This window comes from Typopeltis vanoorti, chromosome 25 (assembly GCF_054136105.1).
Source record: "Typopeltis vanoorti isolate ZY-2024b chromosome 25, IOZ_Tvanoo_1.0, whole genome shotgun sequence".
In the NCBI taxonomy this organism is placed as follows: domain Eukaryota; kingdom Metazoa; phylum Arthropoda; class Arachnida; order Uropygi; family Thelyphonidae; genus Typopeltis; species Typopeltis vanoorti.
Window position 1 is genome coordinate 37,707,864 of NC_143573.1, and position 27,320 is coordinate 37,735,183.

The window sequence follows — 27,320 nt, forward strand, 5'->3', positions numbered from 1 at the left end:
GACAAACAATAGGAAAGCGAACACATTTTCGCTGTAATCAGGAACATTTAAAAGACTTAAAATTAGAGCTGATCCTTAGATGTACCCAAACGGAGGCAATTACCAAACTTTGCATAGCAAATTTCAACTCTTTTCATAAGTTAATAAAAGAGCTGTTATTTGTGCTCATATGAATCCGATACGCATTAAAATTTAGACTCAAAAATTGATAAAAGCTTGTCAATCGAAACACATTTAGGGTCAGATCGAGTAGATTTCCTCTTGGTAACTGGGATTTTTACTGTTACAAAAAGAGATAAAACTCCAAATAACGGTTTCTTAAGGGAATCCTACACATGAAATGCTATCCGCATACAGCATGTGGGTTTGCTCTCAGTACTGCGGCTATGTTAAAGGTTATATTATATAATATAATTTTTCATGTGATCTCACACCAGAGGAAAAGTCTACTATCTGAAGATATTCACAAGTATTCATTTGCACGGTTTAGTTCCAACCAACTAAACCTACAGCCAGTTGATTGGAGTGTGGAGAAGCTATCCACTTGTCCAACTAGACCGGCATGTTTCTTTCTGCTGTCGTTCCATCCACTTCTAGTTTCCGAAATTAAGAACTCCACTTATTCGAAACTAGAGACAAATCAATAAATGCCAATTTACGAGTGAATATCATCTTCCATTTTTAAGCATACACGATTCTCTGTTACATTTCCATATGATAAAGAGATAAATAAAGGATCATAAATATTTTATGATCCTTTGAAAGTTTTATCTCAAGATATTGATTACATCTTAGTGTGCTATTTCTGCAAAAATTCTAAACATTTGCCAAAAAACTTTCCTGCTAAATGAAAGTATTCATGAACTTATCAGTTTAGTTCGTTTTGTGCCGAGAGGAATACTGCATGCTTTGCATTATACTTTACTGAACTTATTGAATAAGTAGTGAAAATCTAAAATTAAATGAATCCATTATGGAGAAGTCTATTTGAATTTTCTATTCTGCTTAATGTTAAAATTTACTTACGAGTATATATTTTATTTTAAGAACTCATATGATTTCTGCTTACCCTTCAAAATTTTGTGAATGTTTCATTTTGTGTTACGTAAGCCTGGTTGTCAAACTTGATAGCATTTTTGCTTGTAATTACCCAGTTCGAGCCTGGAGGCTCTCCACTATGGCATGGATATTGTGAATGTATTTAGATAGGAGCTGATTTTCGTTACTTCTTATTGGAAGTCCAAAGTGACTTTGAAAAAAAGTATCATTTCGGTCTAGCAGTTGCCTAATTTTTGAGAGTATCTAACCCGTAACTCACCCAGCATTAAAAAAGTGTGAGTAACAATTTTCATACAATATAATCTCCTTGTCTTCCATTTACTCATTTCATATAATTACTACTTAGCTTGTTCATATAATTACTACTTAGGTTTATTAAGAGTTTTATTATAATAGAAAATAAAGAAAGGAGAGATTGGATCACTTTCTGTCTTCCAGTTTTTTCTGTTCTCCTTATAATCTAATTTCTACGATTTTTCATTGTAGACATCCTTTCTCACTCAAGCAAAGCCCAGCGATGCCAATTTTCTAGTATCATCCAGAATCAACGTGTACCTAAAGCTACATCATAAAATCACGCAGATTTTGTTTTTTAGGTAGCGGGTGGGTGTTGGAAGTTCCCAGTTAACTCGCTGCTCAGCTGGATGTTTAGTGATCTAGTACAATACCGAAGCAACTCATTGAAAGTGCAATGTCAAACGCTTGAATTATTGCACTTTTGTTTCCAGAATTTCATCTATCGGACTTCCAATGTTTTCCTTCCAAACATAAAATCCTTTAAATATTATTAACAAGAATATTAAAAAGTGAAGAAGTCAATGCTCAAACCTTTGACTTTATATTTCGCCAACTGAATAACAAAAATTAATCTTTGAATAAAACTAGCAATTTTCTTCATTCTTTCTTCGTCCTCCATCTTTCTCGTTTTACTGATTTTTGTCCTTTAACTGAATATTTACATACTGACTACCGCTACTACTATTACTAGAGGATATAATAGACAAAGCATTTAGTTGGGTTCCCGATTCGCATAGTCAATAATATCTCCCTACTGTTCCTGATTTTCAGTTTGGAGAATCTGAATAATGTTATTGCAGACATCGCTAAGCCCGCTATTTATTGAAGAATTACGGACTCATATAATTCCTAATTGTTGAGAAATGTGTCTATGTCCCATTAATGTATTAATCTTGATAATCGGCTACGGTAACCTGACTTTGATAAACTTTTCTAAAACAGGATAGTCGTTCTTGTCTCCACAGTTTGTTATTTCTATATATTGCCTGTGTTCTCCAACGTTTGTTTATTTTTGAGAAAAAAACTAGAGTTTTTTGCCGTATGATATTACTATCTCCGTATGATACTTAACTAATTCATCTTCAGTTGAAAAGCTCTTATAAATATTACTCACTCCTGAGATGAGATTCAAATACAAGTTGTATCCAACCACTTGCGTGTCATTTTTTACGATGCTCTACTGAGATGCTTGCGAGTAAATTTTCATCGCTTCAATTCCATGTCCATTGTTATCTTAAAATGGACATGTGCAAACAGTTTTGCTTAATATCACTAACCTCTCAAGTTTCCCTGAACTTTATAAATGTGTAATCCAGCAGAAAATTCAAGATTGCTTGCTTATATATATTTGAGCTACATTTAAATAGTTTTGATTATATACGTGCAGGAAGAATGCTCTCCGATTTCAAATAACGTTTGTCTTATTTATGTTGTGAAATGTGATATATGGAATATCTTATTTACATTGTGGAATATCATAGTTCATTCTATTAAAAGCGTTTTACATTATCACTGTTTAACTCTATAAATAATTTTACTTTATTTTGACGTCTTTTATCCAAATCATAACTTTCCAGTCTAACTCTTGACAATTCGTTTCACTAGCTTAACTAATTTGTTTATTGACACACTCATGGAGATTAACTCTTTGCTGTTATTAATGAGAGCAAAATTATTCACTCACTTATTAGATAATTATATTTCTCCCCAACATTCGATCATTTCCTGGATAATAATCCTTCCAAGTGTACTGTGCATGTTGGCTCCAATTCAGTATTTTTAAAAGTGTGGTCTGCAACGTTCATTGTGCTGAGCAGGGGAGCCCAAAATGCAAGTCTAACAAAGTAGTTTATTTTTATTATTGTTTTTTTTTTTTACATTTCTCTTCCAACATATATTTATTATAATTTTCTGCAAGATTGTGAGGCGTTTCTTCACTATTTCTGCGATGTTAGTAAATTAATATCACAAGAATCGTAATTAGATGCATCTCATACTCTAGTTGGCGCTCAGTGTCATTGCAATCCCACTGACTATTTCAGTTAATTGTGTAATATAGTTTTGATTATACTTCATCATTTGTAACAGGAAGAACTTTTATAAGGGATTTTCAACTGATGGTGAGCTATCATCCGATCTCTTACGGAGGTGGCAGAGTTTTTTTTATCTCAAAAAAAAGGTACACTGGACAGAAGACTACACACAATTTACAGACATACTGACCTCGTCGCCTTAGTTGCTTCGGTTGTAATTTCAATCAACCCTATCCAACCGAACTAAAAATATCTAAGCTACTTTAAAAAAATTAAAATAATCAGCATATGAGTTAATGTGGCTTACATTTGGTATATTTTTTTTATTTAAATTAAATATTCTACAATTAGTCATAGGTTACTGAAGCGGGTATCCATTTAGAAAAGACATAATTTTGGCTTTACGTGCGTCTCGAGTATTCTGGATTCTTCTACACAGCTCTGAGGCAAAGTCCCCACAAACCACCTGCCAGTTAGATAATCCCCGAAAACATTTGCTCATGGAACTAGTCTGTTGTGGACTTCTGGGGAAAGTTGCTGTTTTCATAGGCTCGTTTCTTTAATCACCGTCGTTATCTTATTTGCTTTTGTAATAATACCAGATGAAATTATTTTTCTATTCCATGACATCCAGTCAAGGAAAGAAATAATTAAAACAGCAAAGTATTCATATTCTTACATTGGTAGTATGTAATTGCTTCTGGATCACAGTCGAAAAATCAACAGTGCTTTGTAAACATTTGTTATAAGGGCTTGAAGCTAGTTAGTCAATTCCACACAGATACGACAGAGATTTTCCTCCCGAAATCCTGCCGTTTCCAGGAAGCAGAAACAGCCGTCTGTTAGCGCATGTAAGCAGATTTTATACTCTCTCCTCACAGTTTTTCTTTTTCATAATTCTGACCAACCCCAAAATGCATTGCTGAAATTGGCTGTTGGAAAACCCAACAGCCAAGATATATTTACACTCAATGGACAAAACATTAGAGATAGAGATGATGGGAAGTGACACTGGCATCCTCCGGGCATTGAAACATACCTAAAACGAACGCCGAGACGGTAAATATGCAAACATCGGGGTTTCCCAATAGTGTATCGCAATCGACGAACATGGATAAATGTGGAGATCTTAGCGACTTTGATCGTGGACGTATTATCGGCGCAAGACAGATGGGTCACTTTATCGCCTAAGTGGTAAGAACCCTAAGGTTCTCGAGGACAACCGTATCAAGGGTCTACCGGGAGTATAACATCAATGGACGTACCAGCGCACAACGAGCAACTGGTGGCCGACCATGCGCTATTAATGCTCGGGGTCTACGTAGACTGTCCAGGCTCGTACAGACCTGTCGCAGGGCAACAGCGGCACAAATGATATCCTGTTTCAATGTCTGAAGTCCAAGCAGCGTTAGCGAGCTAACGATACGGATACCCTGCATATCATGGGCCACGACAGCTAACGCCTTAATCGTGTACCACTGTTGATAGCTCGTCATCGGACATTGCGCCTCGCCTGGTGTCAGGACCATCAAAACTGAACCTCTGCAGAGTGGACCAGAATCGTATAGTCTGAATTTCGTTATCAGTTGTACTGAGCTGATAGGAGAGTGAGGGTGTGGCGTCGACAGCATGAGGACATGGCTCCATTATATAAGTTTTGTTCAAGGAGGTGGTGGGTCTGTGATAGTTTGGCGAGCCTTCTCATGGGACACATTAAGTTCCTTGGTGTGTCTGAAGGTCCTTTAATGCTGTGAGCTACCAGAATGTGCTGGCTGATGACCTACACACTTTTATGACCTTGGCGTATCCTGCAGCCGATGGTCTGTTTCAGCAGAACAATGCGCCGCTCCACGAGGCCGCACCCATCCAGGCATGGCTTCAGAAATATTCATCTGAGTTTGAAACCCTTCAGTGACCCACAGGGTTGCCGGATTTAAATCCGATCGAATTTCTCCGGGATGCCGTAGAGCAAGACATCAGATCCATGTATCCGGGACCAACGTTTAAAGCTCAGTTGTGGATAATGCTGCAACAGGCATGATGGAATTACCTCCGGTATCTGGTGGAGTCAGTGTCTCGGAGAGACATTGATGTCTCTCCGAGATTGATGACACTGTTATTTGCGCTAGAGGAGGACCAACACGCTATTAGGTACGTATCTCTAATGTTTTGTCCATTGAATGTAGATCGGAATAAAGCATATCTTAATTTATTGTCATCAAAATAAATTGTCAGTTTTTTTTAATTTTTTAGACTCTCCGAAATTAGTTTTTCATTCATTAATACCTGTTTGAAATTATTGCATAATTAATCAATAAATAATTAATTATTGCATAATTATTGACAACTTCAAAGACGCTTGATCATGTTTGGTATGAAGTTCTTCTGTATAATCTGGTTTCTTCATTTTGTAACTGGTAAATAATTTAATCATCGACCGTTTGTAAGTTTTATTAAAATTTCCATCTTCTTCGTCTCCATTTAGTTGGATTTTCTACGAGTATGCTTTCTTTCATTTAAAAACGTCAGTACAATTATAAAATATCGTTCACTTCTTATGTAGGGTCAGGCAATGCACTGGAAACTAAACATAATCCGGAAATTTTGCTCTAGACCAAACATCGAACTTTTCCAAGGCCACTTCAGGCCTCCAGTAAGTTTGGCAGTGGTTTCACATCGGCGATTAAATTCACCTGAAGACAGTCCCAAACGTCCATGCCCATGCATTCTAACGGCAGCCTATTGGAAGAGTAGGAACCCTAACCACTTTGTCAACTAGGTAAATTTTGGTTTAAATATTTATGTTTAAGCAATGAAAATAGTACTTAAAAAAAGTACCATCAGTATACAAGGTTTGTACTAATCGTAAAGTTATGACAGTTCACCGTAAGATCTTAATATATATATATATATATATATATTTTTTGAAAAGATTTGTTAGAATACTACCTAGAGCTCGAATAACTTTTATCAGGGTTTGTCAGCTAAAGGTGATTTAGCTGGTCTTAAACAGAAGCGAGTTTTTCTTATTGGAAATTCGAAATTTTCTTCTGCAAAAAAGGCAAACCGGTGAGAAGAACACACGCGCAATTAATACACATAATACATAGCCTCACAGCCTTAGTTGCTTTTTAGATTTTGGTTTAAAAGATAAATCTAATTTATCTATTTTCATTTTTATAGAGATTTTAAAAATGAAGAACTATAACAGCTGTAAATTAATAAAACTAGATCTTGCTATAAAGCAGTGACATTTTTACAGAAAAACTCACATGTGCTGTCCAGCAGCGGTGTAATTTGCACATTCGGCAATAATTTAAACAGTAAAAATTAAAATTCATTAATTTATCGATTCTAAATGCGCTTCTATTCGCAAACAGATATTGCAATATTTTTTTTTCAATTTTTAAGCCACTCTTTCTGTACTAATTAATTTCTATACTAGTACGTTTCCAGGCTTTATGAAGGATTCGAATTACCTACACTATGCAGTTAAACATGCCCTTTTTTTCCCTCTTTATTTTTGCCAGCTGTCCAAGGCATGAAAATTCTACACACTGTTTATTTATAAAGCCAGTGGTCGAAAGGAATGGTAAACTCTTAATAAATATCTTGAGTCTTATAATATTTATATTCGTTTTAACTAGATCAGGCATTGGAAAATTAGGGAGTGAAACTAGATATTTACCTCTGGACAAATTGTGCGATTGATTTCTGCAATCAAATCTCAAAAACAATAATTTTAAACTTCAATTTTTTTTTTTCTTTGGAGACCATACATTGATTGGCATAGCATGCTATCTACTAATGTTTATCAGTTTTACTCATTCATATAACGGTTTTATGCATTCAGCTAGTAACAAAATTAATATGGCAAAAGCGGGATATTGCTTTCATCCTTGGAATAATCCTAGTTGTTGCTTTTATATTATCACCACCCAACATTTATGACTTATTATTTTTCATATCTGTCATAAATAATGTATTTCTAAGTTAGGGATTCAATGTTAAAATTAGATCGAGAGTTGAATAACCTTTTTATGCAACTGAAATCGCTTTTTTTTTCTGAAAAAAAATCGAAAACTTTCTTAATGAAATGCAAACAATTATTGCTTTCCTACTAATAAAGCTTTTTGTTTATAGGTATTTTGGTATGCTGATACCGTCATGAACATATTTCCCAAGAAATCAGTTCCAAATGAGCCTAGCCTGTATTCATGTTTGCAAAACAATTATTCTGCTAAAGACTTTTTCTGGCGAGAAATAAATAGGTTACAGTGAACTTTAATGAACATTCAAAAAAAAAGAAAATTGTAAAAATAATTTCATGACGCTTCGGTATATTATGATTTCAAATTTGATAGCGGAAAGTCAAGTTTTTGAGCATCAACTGGAAGTGGCAAACTGCTACACTGTAATTAATAAATCCCAAAAGAAACGTGAATTTTTTTCTACTGAATGGGAACAGCTTGGATCGATGTTTTTCATTTGTACAAATGAAGCTAATATTTCTCTTGTGGCTGCCTTAGCCACCAAAATTCAGTCAGACAGGAAATTCTAGCGATCTTTGGATCATATTTTGCTTGGATAGATCATCACAGGAGAGAAGAAGGATCTTCTTGCACTTACAGCTAATTGCCGTGAGTGCACTATACTTATGGTTGATTGGCTTGCGTATAGTAGAAAGGTAAGCTATAGGTTATATTTCAGTCAATATTGCTGAGTGTTTCCTATTGACGATTTGACTATTGTGATAAAACGAAATTTTAATACTTATTGCTCAACAACTGTTGTATTTAAAATGGCAGTAGATTTCGGAATAGTTTAATGGACAGAATACAATCCAAATAAGTTTTGCAGGTCAAAAAATTCAAAATTAATCATCGCCCATGACACACACACACTTGCTGCTTGGAATCCTTGTCTTCAGTCAGGAAGAGATCTAATCTTGCAGCGACTATTGAAATTTAAAACAGAGAGGAAATTAAGCCAGTTTTCCACTACACCTGTTCCATTTTTGTGCAATCAGTTTCTTTCTTATGTAATACGAATATTACATAAGCTTCTGTTCTAAAATTGTCCTAAGACCTTGGAGGGATTTCCAAAAGCAACAAATCTGGAATTATATAGCTCAGTTTCATTATTTACGAATAGTTCTACATTTGTTCTATATATCGGTAGTCTTAAACTATTACATGATCATGTTTGATGAAATATTGTTCACAGATGAAGAGAGAAGTAATATTGAATATCTTTTAATATGTTTAATATTTATAATGCTGTGCATTGAATAAATATATTCAAATTATATCTTCGAAGGGGAAAGAAGAAGAAGATGGTAATTTTAAGTAAAATAACTGACATTGGGTTTTATTAGGCCGTAATAGTATAGATGATTATACCAACTCGTTTCTCCACCTGTGCTAATTGCTTCTGGGTTAGGAAATACCGAAAAAATAAATAAATACAATAAAGGGATAAACGTGAACCATTATATAACTTAAATAACTTGGTATTAAAAGTCTGACTTGCGGAAATATCTAATAAGTGACTTCCAAATATCACATAGAATCATTCCTTGGTTTATGTTCAGTGTGCCTTGTAAATGGATAACCATCGTAGATTTCTATGATGTTGAGCGCATTGAAGTTGTCTTCTATGCAAGGCATGGAGCTTTTATCCCATTCAGTATTATGGTGAGTGTGGGAGAAGTGGAGAGCTAAGCCTGAGCTGTCTTTTCTTTGTTGTTCATATCTTTAATATGTTCTTTTTGTCTTATTTCCAAAGTTATAGAAGTTTGTCCTATGTAAGAAAGGCCACGTGAACATAGAATATTATAAAATAAACTCCGGGATGTTTATAGAAGGAGTTGTGGTCCTTAGGTGAAAGTAATAAAGATCGTATATTCACAATGGGTTTGAAAGCCACTCTTATGTCATGTGATTTTAGGAGATTGGCGATTTTAAGAGAAAGTCTACCACTATAAGGAATGGAAACTGAGGTTCGGTAGCGAATGTTGGGAATTTTTTGTGGAGCAGGAGTAGAGAATACAAAGAATAGTATTCTTTGTACCATTTTCTTAGAATATCCATTGCACACTAATAGTTAAAGTAGAGACTCTAATTTTTCTTTCATTTTTTTCCCATCTTTTGTAATAGAGATTGCCCTTTTCTTGGGTGTATGTATAATACCTAATTTTTGTGATATATGGTGCAGTGAGGATGAATTTAGGTAATTTTTTTTTACTTTCATGTAACGGTTTCCTGCATGTTTTGTTTTTTTATCTGCATGTTTTTAGGCCAAAAATATCTGTACTGTTAAGGCCTAATAAAACCCAATTTACATCAGATTTATTTTGTGGTCGAAAATTTTACATACTCGTAATTTTTATATCAGGGATTGTGTCATGCTCAGTATCTGATACAGACCGTAGCTCTGGGAAATATTAAACTTAAGAACTATATGAGCGATTAGATATACTTTTTTTTGTCTTTCTTGTTTCATTCATATAATTTACTTAATTCTTTACTAATAGCATTTATTTCATTTTTTGAAATTTGTATTACAATTCAGAAAGGCAATATGAGATAGGTTTCTTTCTTTCTTTTTTTTCTTTTCGCGAAAAATTCACGTCATTTTATCCTGATTTCTTGAGGGAGTGGAGCTACTGCCGTTGTTCTCCGTTCCTTAGAAGGGCAAGTCTCTGCCGCCAGACTTTGGATATTACAATGTGGAATTTTGTGGTGGTTTAAACACTGCAGCAGTTTGAAGATTATTTCTTAGCGACTCACAAACGTAATGACTGGATATCGTTTATCGTGCACTTCCATACTCCAGATGGCGCCACATGGATCAGAGTTTCGAGGTTTCCCTTGTCTTTTTTGGAATGCTGTAGTAAAATAGTCTAGGTGAGAACTTCCAAGAGTGCATGGGAAGATTCTAGCAAGATTAGATTTTTTTTAATTGATATATGCCGAACAAAAATTGATTTATAAATAAATAATTATATTTGAATATCATTTGACTTGATCAACATAACTGAAAAAATCTTCTCAATAATGTTACCATGATATATTTAGACTATTTTGGATGGCACTGTATTGAATATTTATTCTTTTTTTTTTTTGTCATATTGTCGTCCTGAAGACGTCGAATGGTCTCACCTATACCCCGTAGGGTGTTGGGAGTGACTTCTCTGCTAGAAGAAGAAGAAGTGGTAAAGTCGCAGCTTCCTATCCACATAGAATTATAAAAACCTTTATAAATATCCATGTCCACGGCGGAATTCGAATCCTCAGCCTGTTGGTTAAAGCGGATCCACTAACCATCTGGCCAATCAAGCTAGCTTTTATTCTCTTATGCGATTAAATAGCGCGACGTCTTTGATTATTTCTCTAATCATATCCCTTGGATATAACACATAAATATATTATGGTAGCTTGTTCAATGGAATCTACGTCATATCTTGTCCAACATATATCTCCTTTGACATCTGGTTAGATATAGAAACCATGCTTATATCCATGAAGCTGAAAGAAACCATATTAGTCTCAAAGGACAGTCTTTTTTTTGGGGGGGGGGAGATCCGCATCATAAAATTTCGCGCGGAAAAATCGACCGTTAAACTAAGACATTTCGCTCGTTTCAGGAATGAGGAAGTTCGAGGAGCAACAATCTATACAAAAAAGAGGTTTTTTTTAATGAAAAATTATTGTTATTATTCTTCTCCCTACTACGTATTAGGCCTGCTGGCCTGTTACAGAGCAGACTTGAGCTCTTCTAAGTCGTACCTGTCCGGATAAGGTGATCAGCCCTATGCCTCCCGGCATATCCTGTGACTGTAGCTCGTGTGTTCATGGGGCTGGTTTGCGGGACAAAAATCCCCAGATAAACTTGGGAGAAAATCCCTGCTGTCCACGCCCAAGACCGGCTAACTTGGCTATGTCTGAGAAAGATCCTAAGCTCATCATTCGGCAACGGGAATCGAACCCAGAACACTCATTTCTCAGGCATAGTCACTAGGATAACCGCGCTTACATTATTGTTATTTAATGTATTAATATTATTAATGGACGATCTCTAAATAAAAATTAAAAGCAGGAGGCATTTTTCAATTGCAGGCAATGTGTAAATAATATTTCATCCCGAACTTACCGAGGAAGCTAAGCTTTTGAGGGTTTCTTCAAACAAACCAAAAGAAAAAGTTAGTTGATGAGCATATGTTATTGGCTAGCGTGCCGCCATCCTCCCGTAAAAACAATTTTTTTTTTTAATGCTCGTAACATTTTTGACGGGATTCGAACATAAGTCTTTCCATTTTCCATTTCCGATTACGCTATGGGGAAAAGTTCACTTCCCTCCTGGAGGAGTTTATACTGTATTGATCTAACGCCGATAAGAGTTATCACCATGACATTTATCTTAACGCATCAATAGAATATGATATTTTTGTGACTTTAAAGTGTCGTTCAAGGAAAGTTACCGAAGAAAAATTTAATAAGAATTTTCTCCTGTTAACCATTTATTATTGATGCGATTACATCTCACACCTGGCTTTGTTATTGGAAAGTCGTGCATAAGAAACAGTCAAATATTTTTCTGATAACTTTCGAATTCAAAATACCATCTGAAAATTCGAAGTATCTACAAGAAATTTTAATCAAAGCATTGATCTGAATAAACTACTGAACACTGTTTTAAACATTAACAATTGACTCATGTTGAAGAAGGAAGTCGAATAGCGAGTGAACTACACAAACTAAGGTAATAATCTTATTATTATGCGGTCTTTTCCGAGTCGTTAAGACTCATGATCTGCCAAGTGGCTAATCTTATGCCAGTGGAATATCATGTCTATAAATTTCTTGTATTCCTATGACTAGGGCCGACTCTACCGACGGTGCAAGCCGTGAACTTGCACGGGGCAGCAAAATTGGCATAAACCATACGAAAAATAAGGGGGAAGGGGAGACAAAATATGCTACTGCACGGGGCAACAAAATTCCTAGGGACAGCCCTGTCTATGACCGATTTGCAGGGATGAAAAACCCCCGTTTTCGAAAAGGAAAAAAAGCTAGTTACTTCCATATGAGACCGGCTTATTCACCTTTCAGCTAAAAAGCCCTCTTAGCTTTCTAGACGGAATTAGAAACTAAATCTTCTCAACCAAAGGGTATCGCCCTTATATTCTGAGCCATAGGTTATTAGAGCCATAGTCCGCGCGGTTAGCCTAGTGGCTTTGCGCTTCGCAACCATATGCCTGGGGAAGGAGTGTCCTAGGTTCGATTCCCGTCGGAGACGTGAGGAGCTGAAGGATCTTCCTCAGCCATAGCCAAGTTAGCCGGTCTTGGGCGCGGGCAGTAGGGTTTTTTCCGCCAGTTTATCTGGTGTTTTTCATCCCGCAAGCAGGCAAACCGGCCCCTTGAACACACAGGGATACAGCCAAGAATACCTTGAGGCATAGGAGTGACCATTCTATCCTCGTATTTCGGTTACGAAATCCAAGCATGCTTGGAAGGTTGTGGGCCTTAAAGGCCTGTTAAAACCATTGGGATTGGGATAGGTTATTAGAGATAATAATTCCCCTTAGGTATTAATTAAAATCTCGCTAATAATGCCATACTTTCCCTTTTATAAATAATTTTTTCTCAAATAGGTTGCCCTTCTAGTGTTAATGTTGCTATAATGAGTTATTAGTTAAGCAATAGTGTAGGAAATATGGTTTCATGCTTGCTGCTACTTTGATCTACCACTTCTCATTGTATTAAGGACCCTATTTAGTTAAGAATGAATGCAGTATTTTTTTTTGCTTTACCATTAATATATATATATATATATATATAGAAGCGTCTTGTAAACATCTTGGAAGTGGTGCTCATGAATATACTTCCAGTAACATGGTTCATGTTTTGTTTTTTTTAATCTATTTGCTTAAATAGCGTAGTGCCAGTTTTTTCTTTGTTCTAGCCTTCTCAAAATTAAAAAAAAAAAAAAAAAAGTACACGAGAAAATTAATTGCATACAATAAAGTCACTTTTGTACTTCTAATGTTTATTCTTAAACAGTGCAGTAAATATAATCCGGCAGTTAAACTCTTGAACCGTCTGAAGTTGGTTTATTTGATCTTGCGAAAATCTTAAGAAACGGAGACAACTTGTAACTTGTCACAAGTCTTTCCGCTGCGCGCGCAATACACATACACAGACAATAATCACCCACGTGCATAATTATCCTGTCAGTCTTTTCAAGACAAAGAGGGTTACTGTGCGCTCGCGCTTGAATGGGTTCACTACACTCGCCATATTTCTGACAGCCTCTTTACAGTATTAGAATATTTTCTTTTTTTATTATTATTAAAAAAAAAAATTTTTTTTTTCACATGTGGGTATTTCATGTTAAGGACAGAAACATGTAAATCAGCGCTGAAAGATAAGGCTTAAATTTTTCGTTAAAGAATAAAATTGCAGTTGAGCTGAATTAGATTTCTAAATCCTATCAATACTCAGTCAGCGATAATTCCAGTCAATAATCATTTAAATTATGATAAATTAATTACTGTGAAGTCTACAATTAATTTAATATCGTAACAATATCAACAGAGCTTTAGATTAAGAATTATGGCTTCTGCAGCAATGTTTTTCAACCGCTAATATGTGCTCTTGGGAATACGCATGGACGAAATTAGTCTGGAACGGGGACAGACATTATGTTTCAATATCTCTTTCAAACAAAAATCTATATTTAATATGTCATACCCATGACCTATGTTCGTTACACATTAGATCGTATTACGTTTTAAAGTAATACGATCTAATGTGTTATAACCATAAGTCTAAGCGTGAACTAGTCTCTCTCGCTTGATTGGTTTAAGACAAATTACAATGTTAATTAATGCAAATTAAAACTTTAAAACATGATTAAACTCATTAGAGCAATGATTTAATGATTAAGTACCGAAATTATCTCATTATTAATAAGATCCGCAATCTCATTCAGGTACTAACTATTAATGTATTCTTTAAAATAATCTAATTGTAGTATATTCAGATATTTCATGTTTATTGAAAGAAGCAAAATTTCACCTCAATCAGGGTAGTAAGGAAATTGTTTAATTTTAGTTTATACCTATTAATGTTTTTTTTTTAATTAAATTCTTTTTAATTCTCGTTTTATCATGCTAAATAAAAATCTTGTGTCGTGACAGATAATCCAGATACTTCGACATATTCATTAAGCTCTACTTTGCGTTTTATTTTAAGTAGCATAATTTTATTTTTTTATAAATATCCAACAAATAAGAAAATCTAAAATAATAATAATGAAACGATAAGTATTCTAATACACTTGTTTTCGGAAATAGAGAATATATGGCTCATATGAAACATTTATATGAAATGGTTGAGAATCTGTGCTAGTAAATGTTCAGTTAATTCATGTTAACATTAACATGAATTCACTGAACATTTAATTAAATTAATTAAGGTTACAACGACGCCAGTGTTTATCTGTTAATTACATATATTCTTTTAGCTGATTTGTCTGTTCTGTGGGATGAAAAACCCACAAGAACTCGCAGAACCCACTTTTCTGCGAGGAAAAGCTAATGTTTTTGGGAGAAGAACCCCTGTTACCTCCATGTGAGACCGGCTAATTCATCTTTGGTTTCATGGCAGTGAGAATAAATATGAATTATGTGACCACTTGTTTATTATAAACAAACCCTGACTTGTCATCTCACCAAACAATGAATCGAAGCTCTGAATGCAATTTTAAATGACTGCAAGAATCAAAGCTTTGTATCCATCCTTCCATCTTATTGCGTATAGCCTCATTGTAAACATGACGTATTGTTTTTGTCCATGGAACTATGTGTACAAGAAAAAAAAAGCCTTCGTGAAGTAAAATTACTATGTCGATGAATTATGAAGCCGTCAGTCCGTCTGGGTGACTGAATTCTTGGATTAAACAAGGTAAGTGAGCGACCGTTCACTTGGTTCATTATGTTGTTGACACACACTCTAAATCATTGTCTTAAAGGTTCAGAACTCGTCACTCTTTAGCACGCTCAACAGCCCCACTCCTTACGTGGCCATTTAAGATGCTTTTAATCATATGGTTGTGTTGTCTCTCCAGTACTTCTTGAAAGGGTTTTTGAAATATGTTTTGAATTTTATTTACTTTAGATTGATGTCTCAATGGATGTTTTTCTCTCCTATTATAATGCTTGCTATTTCCTCATGCCTCTGAATGGTTTATTTGATTTCCCGATTATAAATCATATCAAAAAGTGTGGCAGTGACTCTCTGCTGGAGTGTTTTCACATATTTATTTACGTGCTTTACTCTCAAGGATTGAAGTTCAGAATACGTACTAATTGGAAAATATTTTATACCTCCAGTGCTGTTGATTATCCTACCAGGGTTCATAGTTAATTCTAAAAGGAGACCAAATATACTCTTTTGTGGAAATACTATCATATCGAAGGTATATAATCAAAATTTTACCTCAAGGACAAATGGGAAACATTAATTAAACAAAATAGTATATTTATACAGCATTAACCATTTGGCCATACGAATTTTAAAAGCGACATACACTTTAGGACTTAATTATGAATTTAAGGACCTCTTGCAAATTCAAATACCCTTAAAACCTCTTAAAAGGCTCTTAAAAGGCTAATAGAAATTTATATAGACTTTAAATTGAACCTTTCAGACCACCAGGGCTGTGGATATTTCCTTTCCATTTTTCCTTACACTGTCTCGAAACGATAATAGGACATACCTCGGAAAGAGATATTTTTAATTTGTATATTCCCCAACTTCATTTTGGAACCCAGGGTTTTTTTTAAGAGTAACATCAACTGGGCCATAAACAAACGTAGCAGAAGTGCTTATTATATCAACATCGTGACACATTCTTTTGAAGGGAAAAAGATGTTCTTGAAGAGATGCGAGAAAGCGTCATGCTTCTTATTAGTAACTGTTAAACGTTCTTCTTCTTCGATCCACTTCCGGGAATAACGACATCAGCTGTCATTCTGATTAACCGTTTATCTGATTTAACTTCGTAAGCTTTTTGTTGGTATAGTATCCGAAACGAAGTGTCTGTCACGCAAATCCAAGGACTCTGTTAGACATGAAGGAAGGATAACATCCGTTAAGAAACAGGGGGAAATCCTTCTGTAACAGGACAGAGAGAGAGAGAGAGAGAGAGAGAGCTAATGTGCTGACACCTACCAACTACTTATACAGAGCAATAGCTGCGCCTCTGTAGCGCAATCAGGAGGATGATGCGATGCGTCCTTAGGTTCGAAAGTCCTTAGTTCTAATCCTGTGTAAGACACGAGGAATCTTTATAATGACTTTTCAACTAAAGGCAGGTTAGGGTCTGATATGGTGGTGGCAGAGTTTTTACTCTCTTGGAACAAACAAAACAAACCAGCTGGAGAACACACGAAAGTGGTAGGCATAATTATACTGGGCTAATAGCTTCGGCTGTGATTCCATTTAATTCACTCCAAAGAGAAACGGCGTACAGACAAGAAACACATCTAAGTAATAAATGAAACCAAACGGTTTTTGTGTATAATTTGCTGACTAGTTGTAGCTCTGTGATAAAGAGTAATTTAAAATGACCAGTGGCTCGACTCTTCACTATACCGCAATTTTAGAGTTGGCACTCTTACTCGGTTCGTGTTATAAGTTAGAAATAATATGTTCTGCATAATATTTTTAATAAGCTACAGACCGGTTCTTCCTTTCTTTCTCATTAGGGATTCTAAATGAAAAATTGTTTCATGAAAGGCGGAGTTTTACAGATCCATTTCAGCCCACTGTATATCATTAATAATAATGCATCTCATACTCTTTGCAACATGTTTTACATTGAAAAATATGTTGCAAACATGATACAATGTAACGTTTTTTTTCTTTTCACAATGGAGTCGATGAATAAATTTCTCTGATTCCAGTGAACGGGATGCTAATTGGATTAGGAAATATTTATCGATTAGTAATTACTCTACTTTGAATTTCCAGTTAACGCGATTTCATGAACACTAATACAAACATAGGCAAGATTATTCCCCCCTTATCCACAGCTTTTTATCATTATTTATTAAACACTACTAATAATAAACTTACTCGTCTAACACTAAAAATTAAGATTAGTAAACTGCTAAAATAACGTTAATTGAAACCCAAGAAATACGAAAATAATTGAAAATAAATAAAAATTCTGAACAAATGGCTAAATAGTGTTATTAAGGTAGTAAACTATAATTTATTTATGTAAGTATGAAAATCACGTATAGAAAAAGTATATACGTTTCAAGGTACAAAGCAAGGATCCATAACACCGCGACTCTTTAGAACTCTATAAAAGAGAAGATAAATTGTGCGAATCAGCTGGTTCTTTATAAAATAAAGAAAAAAAATATGAACGAGGAAAGAATGTAAAAGTGGGAAAAACATTCACAATTCAAAGTTGTCCCCTCTATGAAGTTGCCATCAGTAAATAATATGCTTCGGTTTTCTTTTTTTAATTATAAAGTGACTTTTAATTAATAAAAACATAAATTCCGGGGGAAGGTGGAAGTTAACACATGTTCTTGTAGTATTACAAGAAAAAAATGTTTTTCCCTTGCACTTATAATGTTATAAAGTCTATTTTAGAATATTAGATATTAGTACTGCGGGAAAAAAAAAAATTAGAGTTACTCAGCTATTGGAACGCACTCATCGTGCTAATCAAGGAATACCTGTTTACAAAGAAAAAAAAAGTAATATCAAATTATAATTAGTGTTACTATCTCTCGCGGGATCCTTCTCTAAACGTTTTCGTTTACAAATCCCATTATCATTGAATCTTTCTAGTCTTTATACATACGAATCATACACGTTACTTGCCCCAGTCAATAATGCAGTATGGCTTCGATTGTCAAGATTAAATTTAGAGAAGGAAATCGCCAACAAATGCACAGTGATTCACATATTGAAATGCGCGAATTACTTCGAAACGAAGAGTACAACATTCTGTTATCAAATATTTTATCTTTACGGAAGCAATGATTAGTCTGTATTGAGCTTGTAATTTCCTGAATTTAAATCATCTCGTGCTTATTTTGAACTAAAATTACTCTGTATTGAACTAAAACTATTTATCAGTGCACATGAATTCTCTAGTTCGATAAGAAAATAGATTATGAATGAGTTAAAATGCGAACCTGGCGAAACATTTTAGCATAGTGTTATAATTTTAGTACCAATTTGAGTACTAATGTACTAAAATTATAAGTATCAGACATAAAAGTATTGATGGAATTTAAAATTTTCTTCTGTTTTGAGAAAGATAAAAGCTAAGTAGAACGCAACGAGAAAAAAAAAAATTAAAATGCAAACAATTTGTCGTTATGTGGTAAATTATGTTGAAGGTCGATATTATTATTTTGTTCTATTATTGAAACTTCAAATTTGATCATTTGAAATTTTCAAAAATTATTAAAAGATACTTTATGGATGTTTTGTAGCATTCTTTATTAACAACATATTAATTTTTTGTTTAAAATGGATTCACTTTCTTTACATAATTATAACCAGCTACTGTTAATAATATCTGATTATTCAGAGATTTTCAGTAAGTAGGATCAATTCTGGTCCAAGAAGTTTGGATAACAAAAATACTCCGGATTCTCATTGGCTTAATGAGAATCTACGGTGAATTTTGCATCCTTCCACTTCCTTCACGATGTGCTGTTCATGTATACATCAGTTTTTAAACTAATCGTTTCCTAAATAGTGCTGTGACCTAGATTCCTTTAAAATTAACCATTTGAGAAAATATCACCTTAATTGCTTAATGTTCCTTTACGGCTCATTAAGCATTCGGCAAGATAGTTGTTTGGTTGGTTGTTTATACCTGCTGACAGCATTTCATGCTCTTCATAAGGTTACGACCAAATGAGAAACCTGGAACATACGGATTCTGCCGTCCTCACTTCAGAACCACTGACCAGAAGGAATGTAGCCAATCATTGGCACAACCATATCTATGAAATATGTTGCCGTTTGTGTATCCTTATATAAAGGGTTGATGTAACGTATCCGTTGGCTCAAAATGACTTACGTGCAAACGTCTTGCACATTCACTCAGTTCACCAGTACAAAATTGCATGTATGGAGCAGACCAGACCGCTTTAAAGATCATAGTCATACACAGTAAATTAATTTATTTTTAGTAAATATGATCCGCGAAGAATTTCAGTATTTAGAAAATATGAAACAAGTATTTACAATAACTACCGTCACCAACGTAATCAATTCCATTCTGTAGGTATATCTTAAAATATCTAATTAAAATTCGATATTTTGAGGTAGGTTGATTTTGCTTCCATTTAGCGACTGATTCTTCCATTCGGACATAAAACATCATATAAAAATATATATCTATTCGTTATCCGTGGAGGAAAACTGGTATAAGGGGAAGAGAGAGAGAGAGAGAGAAAACCAGTAAAATTGCACAGAACACGCATTTGAGTACAGTATTTGTGTTTTTATGTTTTGCATCTTGAAATTTATTTTTAAACACTTAACTAGTCGTATGCATAAATCGTTCATATTTGTGAATCTCATAAAATTATTGACAAACATCGTGTATTTCATCGAAGTTCTTAATACTTATTTTGAACATTTAAAGAGAAAACAAGAACTTGAAAAATATGGAAATCATTTTAACTGTGACCGTTTTCACATTTTAAATACGAAACGAAGTTTATCATATTTAAATCAAATTCTGTATTGCTAACCTTATAGATTGATTCACGCACAACACAGTTAAAATAAATAAATAAACAAAATAAACAACAGTAGCCATATCTGAACTCTAACGCGATATAAACCGCTATCGTACATCACTACCTGCACACACATATATTATTTATAGTTCCTGATTTCACATTACGCGCACAGTCAGATAAATGAAAATGAAACGGCAACAGTAGAAACCAGATGATATCTTTAACGGCGTACTGCACGAAGATTGCAGGAAAGTGTCCATTAACGTAACTATAAGATATTTCTTACTTCTTTCATTATATCCGGAAGTGTTTTGTCACATCGAGCATTTTGGAGGTAACACCAGGTGGCGCCCCGTAAATGCAGTCTTTATATTCAACCTTGTGAAGATGTCAGATCGATATCTCAGGCTGATCTTCCTCTCTCAAGCTACACAAGTTAGGAGCCAATAGCGCAGGAAATGATCGAAAGAAAGAAAAAAAATGGCCGTTTTTGTTTTGCATTAATTCAACCGAATATCGTCAACTGTGAGTGAAATGCATTTCATCCAAATAGCATTTGTTTATGCCTTTCCTATTGTCGTCTGCTCAAGGAAAAATATTCACTCATTGATTCATTTCTTATGATACCCTTCATTGGTTCACTGTTACTTGTTTAATTGGTTTATTTTTATCTTTGTCTATTTTAATAAATCATGGAAAGATAATATTGAAAAATGTACGCCTGTATATAAGATATACGGATTTTCCATGCGTTTCCAGTTAAATAGTATGGTATATATCACGCTCTCTGGTGAACCAGCTGTCGCGATCACATTCAACTTAGTCATTTCTGGCTAAAATAAAATATTCTTTCTTTCTTTCTTTCTTTCTTTTTGTGCATTCTGGTATGCTCATTTCATGAAGAAAATTTCTCGCGTTAAATGCACCTCGAGATACGTTTTCTTTTCTTTTCTTTTTATTTTATATATATTTCGTTAATTTTTTGTCATAAGTTCATATCCTATATTAAATTTCACGTGCTTATTATTGTTTATTATTATTATTATTATTTTGTGCACGCACGTGCACAAAATAATAATAATAATAAACAATAATAAGCATTCTTTGTGCACCTAAGATAACAGCTACTTACAAAATATGTCAATAAATTGTTGAATGCTTTTAAAATGCATTACCTTTTCGAAGTAAAATATAAATATAGACGTGTAGAAAGATGAGCGAACTGATTCTATTAATATAACTTTAGAAAAAAAAGTCCGTAAAGTTATGAATTTTCATGTGGTTAAAACACATTCCCAAAATAAAAATAGTACCGTGTTGTAAGATAAACCAGACTTACCCTGCTTTATAGATGTCGTGACGTCACATCTTGTAGCAGCAGGAGAGGTATCCTCACACGTGGAGGTGGTTACCTCGGGGATGGACACTTCATAACTTTCATCTAAAGGGACGCCTGGTGTCACCTGTCGTCTCCTTGATTTGGTGCTGCTGGGGCAGTCCATAATTGACAGACGTCCATGGATAACGCCGATCCAATGGAAAAGAAAGTGCCTTGAACTAGCAGAATTCTTAAAGGTTGGAGGGGAAAAACTTCAACAAGCTCCCATTTGGGTTCACACACCAACACGCACGTTACACTCACATTTTGCCGATCACAACAAACACACTAGTATCTCCAACAGCATTAGAAGACTTGTATCCATCACGCTCCTTTGATATGTTATGGTGATTGCAGCATCGAAACATATTCCTACGTATAAGACATGGAAGGGACATAGATCCCCATATTTTCACTCTGGGGGTAGGGTGGGGGAGTGGGAGTCTTAACCCGCGAACACTGCAACAAATTATCACCTTACGAGCTGGCGTTTTCTTTCGCAGCTGAGAGCAGAGCGATCAATACATCACCGGGCAGTTTACAAACACGAGGATAGGAGTTGCTTCTTGACATCCCTTTCGATTTTTTTTTTCTCTGAAGAATCCCTGAAAAATAAAAATATATTCCTCCGAAATGCACTAGTTGGCGGGAGGCAGCACGGCTGCAGAATCACACTGACACAGTTAAGCGTCAGTATTGGCCTGGTGAGCAACGAAAGGGTAGTCCCAACTCGATGCGGAAGTCGGAGTTGGGCGAAATTAAACGCACGTTGTAGGTGTCAGATCAACGCGGAAGAAGGGTCGTTGAGCAGCTTCCCCGACTCTCACGTTCCTGCAGCAGTAGCGTGGCCATTGGCATATCTCACTTCCCCCGACAGTTTACTATGTTCCCTGCATCCCTCATTACAAACATGTTTGTTGTTCTTAGTGCACTCTGCCAACCACTACCGCTACACCAGGCTCTCACTCGCTAGCTGCAAGAGAGAGGATGAGGGGGAAAGCAAGGGGGAACTCTCCGACTCCAGTACACACTACCCGCTACTCCGTTCTCCGTTAGAGCATTCCTATGTAGCGGTACTATCCGCCCGTTGCTGTACTCTGCTCTCCCGCCACTGCGGCGTTGGCCGGACCACGGCAAAGACAAAATGGCGCACCAGCCACGCCCACAACTGCTGCTTCTTTATACCAGATGGCGCTCCAGGAAGTGCCATAAATGTACAGCTGATGACTGTTTCTCTCTCTCTCTCTCCGCCAAGCTTGCTGCAAATGGTGACAACGCTGACTGCTTGCTCTTCCTCTCTCTCTCTCTCACGTACACATACACATGCATACATACATACACAGTCTCTCTCTTAGTGAGGGTAGTTTACAGTTATATTTATAAGCTTAGTAGAGAGGGAGACAGAAGAAAAAAAAAGTAAACTTGAAATAAACTACAGCCGAGCTTTATCTAAGATGCGATAAAAAAGAATGCAATGGCAAAATATAGCAGCTTAGCTATCAACTATTGATTGACACTCCGATATTCTGGCTTCACTGAGTATCAAATACGCACGCAAGAATATCTCAACGCTAGTGTTCTGGATACCACAAAAGTTCGTATTCTGGGAAAGTGTTGGCTCTTAAAAGTAGGCTAACTATTATATATTTATACTTTCATATTGACAAATGGTTTTCAGGAAAACTGGGAATGGACTATAGAGTTTGAGTCTGCGTTTCTCTGGAATCTAGAAAAATCTAAAGAAATTATGCAAATAAATATTACCTATCAGATGAGGTGAAATTACTTGGAACCCAGTTAGAGCATTGGGTTGAGAAGAGCCATACAAAGGGATCATAGAAATATTCATCTCAGCAGTTTCTCCTTAGACCTGAAAGAGTCTCAGGGTTCCTCAACATGTAAAAATTTTAACTTCAAATGTTATAATACATCGCTTCATTTTTATAAGAATTCTCGAAGATCAGTGATGAAGTGATTATTTTTGTCAAGACTGCATAACACGTGAATTTAATTCATTTTTTCGCTAATGTGAAACCAACTGCAATCCAGTACTGTTGTTCTTTGCCTTTAATGCTTAAGAGTAATATTTAATGTAAGGCAGTTTTTGAAAATATTTAATTCATTGACACCCTGGTGAAACTGTTTGGGTTATAAGCCTTTCTGCAGTTTTAGAATGCCAAAAGAGCATTAAACCATTTCAAAGGGGAAAAGATGTAATGAAGCAAAATATTAGCTCAATGGCATTGCTTTTTTTTTAATATTTTATTCCATAATGCTGCTTTATTATCGTGAACGTTTGAAATACATTGGCAGAATTAGGTCACAATGGAGTGTAAGACAACACTGTTTAGTATTTTTCTTCTTATAAAATAAAAACATTGCCTCGGTAATTAGTTATGTGCTCATTAGTAACTGCAGCTTTTCAGAAAACAAAAGTGATTTCTGCTTAACATTTTTATTCTTATGGACAGTTAGATGTTTATTTATTTGTTTATTTATTGGTCATTCCTTTTAAGTGTTTTACCACATTTTGTAAAAGCTCACACGTCCCCATATTAACTTGTAATGTTGAAATGAATTGATTTTGAAATGGGACTTACAGGAGTGATAAGTGAGAAAGCAGGAGTTAATTTGTAAATGCATCATACGAGTTTCAGCCCAGAGTTTCCTGAAGTCCCCCCGCCCACCTCTCTGGAGCGAAAGCATTAATTATTATCAATTTTAAATACATCAAGTGTCTGAGGTTCCTGCCTCTTGGTAATTTCTTAATGATTTATTTTATTATTTCTTATTATGTCGCTTTCATTCATACAGACCGACATAAAAACACCGTTATATTTTTTTCCAACCAGTCCATTCCGAGTTGAGTCAGTCTTTGGCGTAGGCATGTATGGTTTAATCTATGCATTTAGAAAATTAGACCATTCAGTTTGCCGTAATGTCGCCTCGATGTCTTAACATTCTAAGTAGCTCTGAACTCAGCTACCGTCAAAGACCGAGACGTGAAGACCAGCTGCCTACTTCCTTTGGGAATAACGAGCATTAGTGGATTTATGTTTTGTGACTCTGTCCACAAAAGAGGTTATAAACGTATAGTACATTGCTACTATTGGTGAGATAATACGGAAGTTCTGCTCCATAGACTAAACATGAAGCTTTTTTTTTTCCCAAGCCACTTAAGGTAATCATTTAGGTGGTCTCGCACTGGGCGATGAAGTTCGTATACCAACTCAAGACATTCACAGACACTCATGCTCAGGGTAGATTCGAAATCACAATCTTTTGGTTGGAGAGAAGGAACAAGAGCCAACCGGATTTTGCACAGGAAAGATCTTATAGGTTCGATTCCAGCCACCAACCAGAGGAACTTGTTCTAGGCAGCGTTTGTTTTTAGCTGATTTCAGAGTTAGTCGATCTTTGGCTCAAGTTAATAAGTTTTTCCATTCGAAAGAAACTTGACTTTTTAAAATCCGCATGCCAGAACAGTTTCGACGGCATGCATAATAATAATAATAATAATAATAATAATAATAATAATAATAATAATAATAATAATAATAATAATAATAATAATAATAATAATAATAATAATAATAATAATAATAATTATTATTATTATTATTATTATTATTATTATTATTATTATTATTATTATTATCTAAGACTATAATAATAATAATTATTACTATTATCTGAGACCTTCAGGGAGTCAAGGACTCATCGGTGGAGGCTGTAAATTACCCAACCCAGCTATCATATCTTCTCTTAAATTCATTTACACTAGATGCACTCACTACCCTTAAGGGTAAATTATTCCACTCACTCACCGCTCTCTGGGAGAAAAACCTAGCTCTTACCCCTTTCTTGGCTGCAAATAAATTTAACTTCCATGGATGCCCCCGTGTTCTCTCCCCGCCTTCCATATAACGAAAAATTTCATCATTTGAAATGCTATAACACCCATTCAAAAGTTTATAGACTTCTATCATATCACCCCTCTTTCTTCTGTTAACCAGTCTGCAACTCACATACTCGCAATTCCTCATAATCTAAATCCCATAATCCGGATATAATCTTTGTAACTCTTCTTTGCACCCTTTCCACAGCTTCTTTATCCCCTTGGAACCCGGGAGACCAAATCTGCGCACAATAATCCAGGTGTAATCTTATCAAAACCTTATAAAGAGGCAAAATTACTTCCTTATCCTTACATGTCAAGGTTAGCTTCAACATCGCAATTATCATCTGAGATGTATTTGCAACTTTTGCTATGTGACCTTTAAACTTCAAATTACTATCCACCATTATGCTAAGATCCCTTGCCTCCTCAGTTTCTTGTAGCATAACCCTGCTAAGAAAATATGGAACTCCGATCATGCCAAAGTGCATAACTTTACACTTTCTAACATTAAACTGACAGCCATTTTCGTTTGCCGAGATTTCCGGTCTATTCAAATCATTTTGTAATTGCTGAATATCAGTAGCATCCCTGATTGCCCTGCCTATATTCACATCATCAGCAAAGAATTGCAAATCTGATGATAGACCCTGCTTGATGTCATTGATGTATAGATTGAACAATAATGGCCCCAAGGACTGAACCCTGAGGCACACCACTGGTTACCTTAAATCTGGCTGATTCACACCCACTGTATAGTACTTTTTGATATCTATCTGTCAACCATCCCCTGATCCAAGTCAATAGATTATATTCCAATCCCATACTAGTTTACCTAGCCTAACACGCCTGGGTGATTCAACTCCAGTCATGGTTAGAGGTGGAGACTAACTGATTTCCGAAAAAATTAGGTCTTATTTATGAGTGAAGGTAATTATTTTTGGAAATGAAAAGGTGTTAGTGGATTTATTTTTATATGCTTGTTGTTAGTTTTTTTATCTCTTAGCTGGTGCCTGGATGGAGCTGCCCCCACCCTTCACCAGTACACTGCTGTGGATGCTGCTGGACTCCTTGTCCATTGGTTCTTTCCTAGTTTTACGGCCCATAGGAAGGGGGCCAACTGCACTTAAGAGTAAGTGGTAGGATCGCAGTTGCCCTTTTCCACAGAGAGTTGGAAGTACAATCACAAACATCCATGCCCTAGGTGGGATTCGAACCCGCATCCTCTTGGCTGGAGAGCGGACACGCTAACCACTCGGCCAACCCGACTGGCATGTTGTTAGTACAAGATTACCAAAAATGATATTTACACTGAAACATTTGTTATAATTTTTAAAAAAATAAAATTATTGAAGTACAGCTTACATAACAGGTCTCAATGCTTTATGTATAATGATTCTGTTCCTCAGCATTGGCCATTCAGTAGATAACGTAACGTTCTTACTTTCATTGCTTTTATATTTTAATAATGCAGTCATTCTCATATATTCCAGGTATGAACATTCCTGGAATAAATGGAAGATCAAGAACGGTAGCTATACATTCAGTTCACTTCGAAACCGTCTGTGAATAACGATTATTCTGGATTCACGAAACGGTCACATTTCTTGATTTTATAAAGAACAAGTGACCTTTCAACTACTGATTCGCCATTATACTGATACAACCACATGCTCACCTAATGATCAAAGTTGGAGTTATGTCAACTCTCGTGGAAACATTAGAAAATTTAAAAGTATTGTTGGTATCAGTTTTACTTCTGTTAGTCTTTTTCTGTAAATAAATATTTCAAAATGTAAAGATCGTTTGTAGTCACTGTGCGTTGCTTATGTATTTCGAAGACATGAAGATAACTGATCT

General features: G+C 35.3%; 1 protein-coding gene across 2 annotated transcripts in view; it reads right to left on the reverse strand.

Moving 5' to 3' along the window:
• Positions 1-22,594, reverse strand: part of Eip78C (Ecdysone-induced protein 78C) — a 462,133-nt gene extending 439,539 nt beyond the window's left edge. Inside the window, exon 1 of one of the 2 annotated variants that reach the window (XM_090414451.1) lies at positions 21,524-22,594. In XM_090414451.1, the coding sequence (XP_090270577.1) occupies positions 21,524-21,686 (163 nt within the window). In that variant the 5' untranslated portion in view covers positions 21,687-22,594. The remainder of the gene's footprint in view (positions 1-21,523) is intronic. The other variant, XM_090414450.1, reaches the window with a different exon arrangement.
• Positions 22,595-27,320: the final 4,726 nt, after the last annotated feature.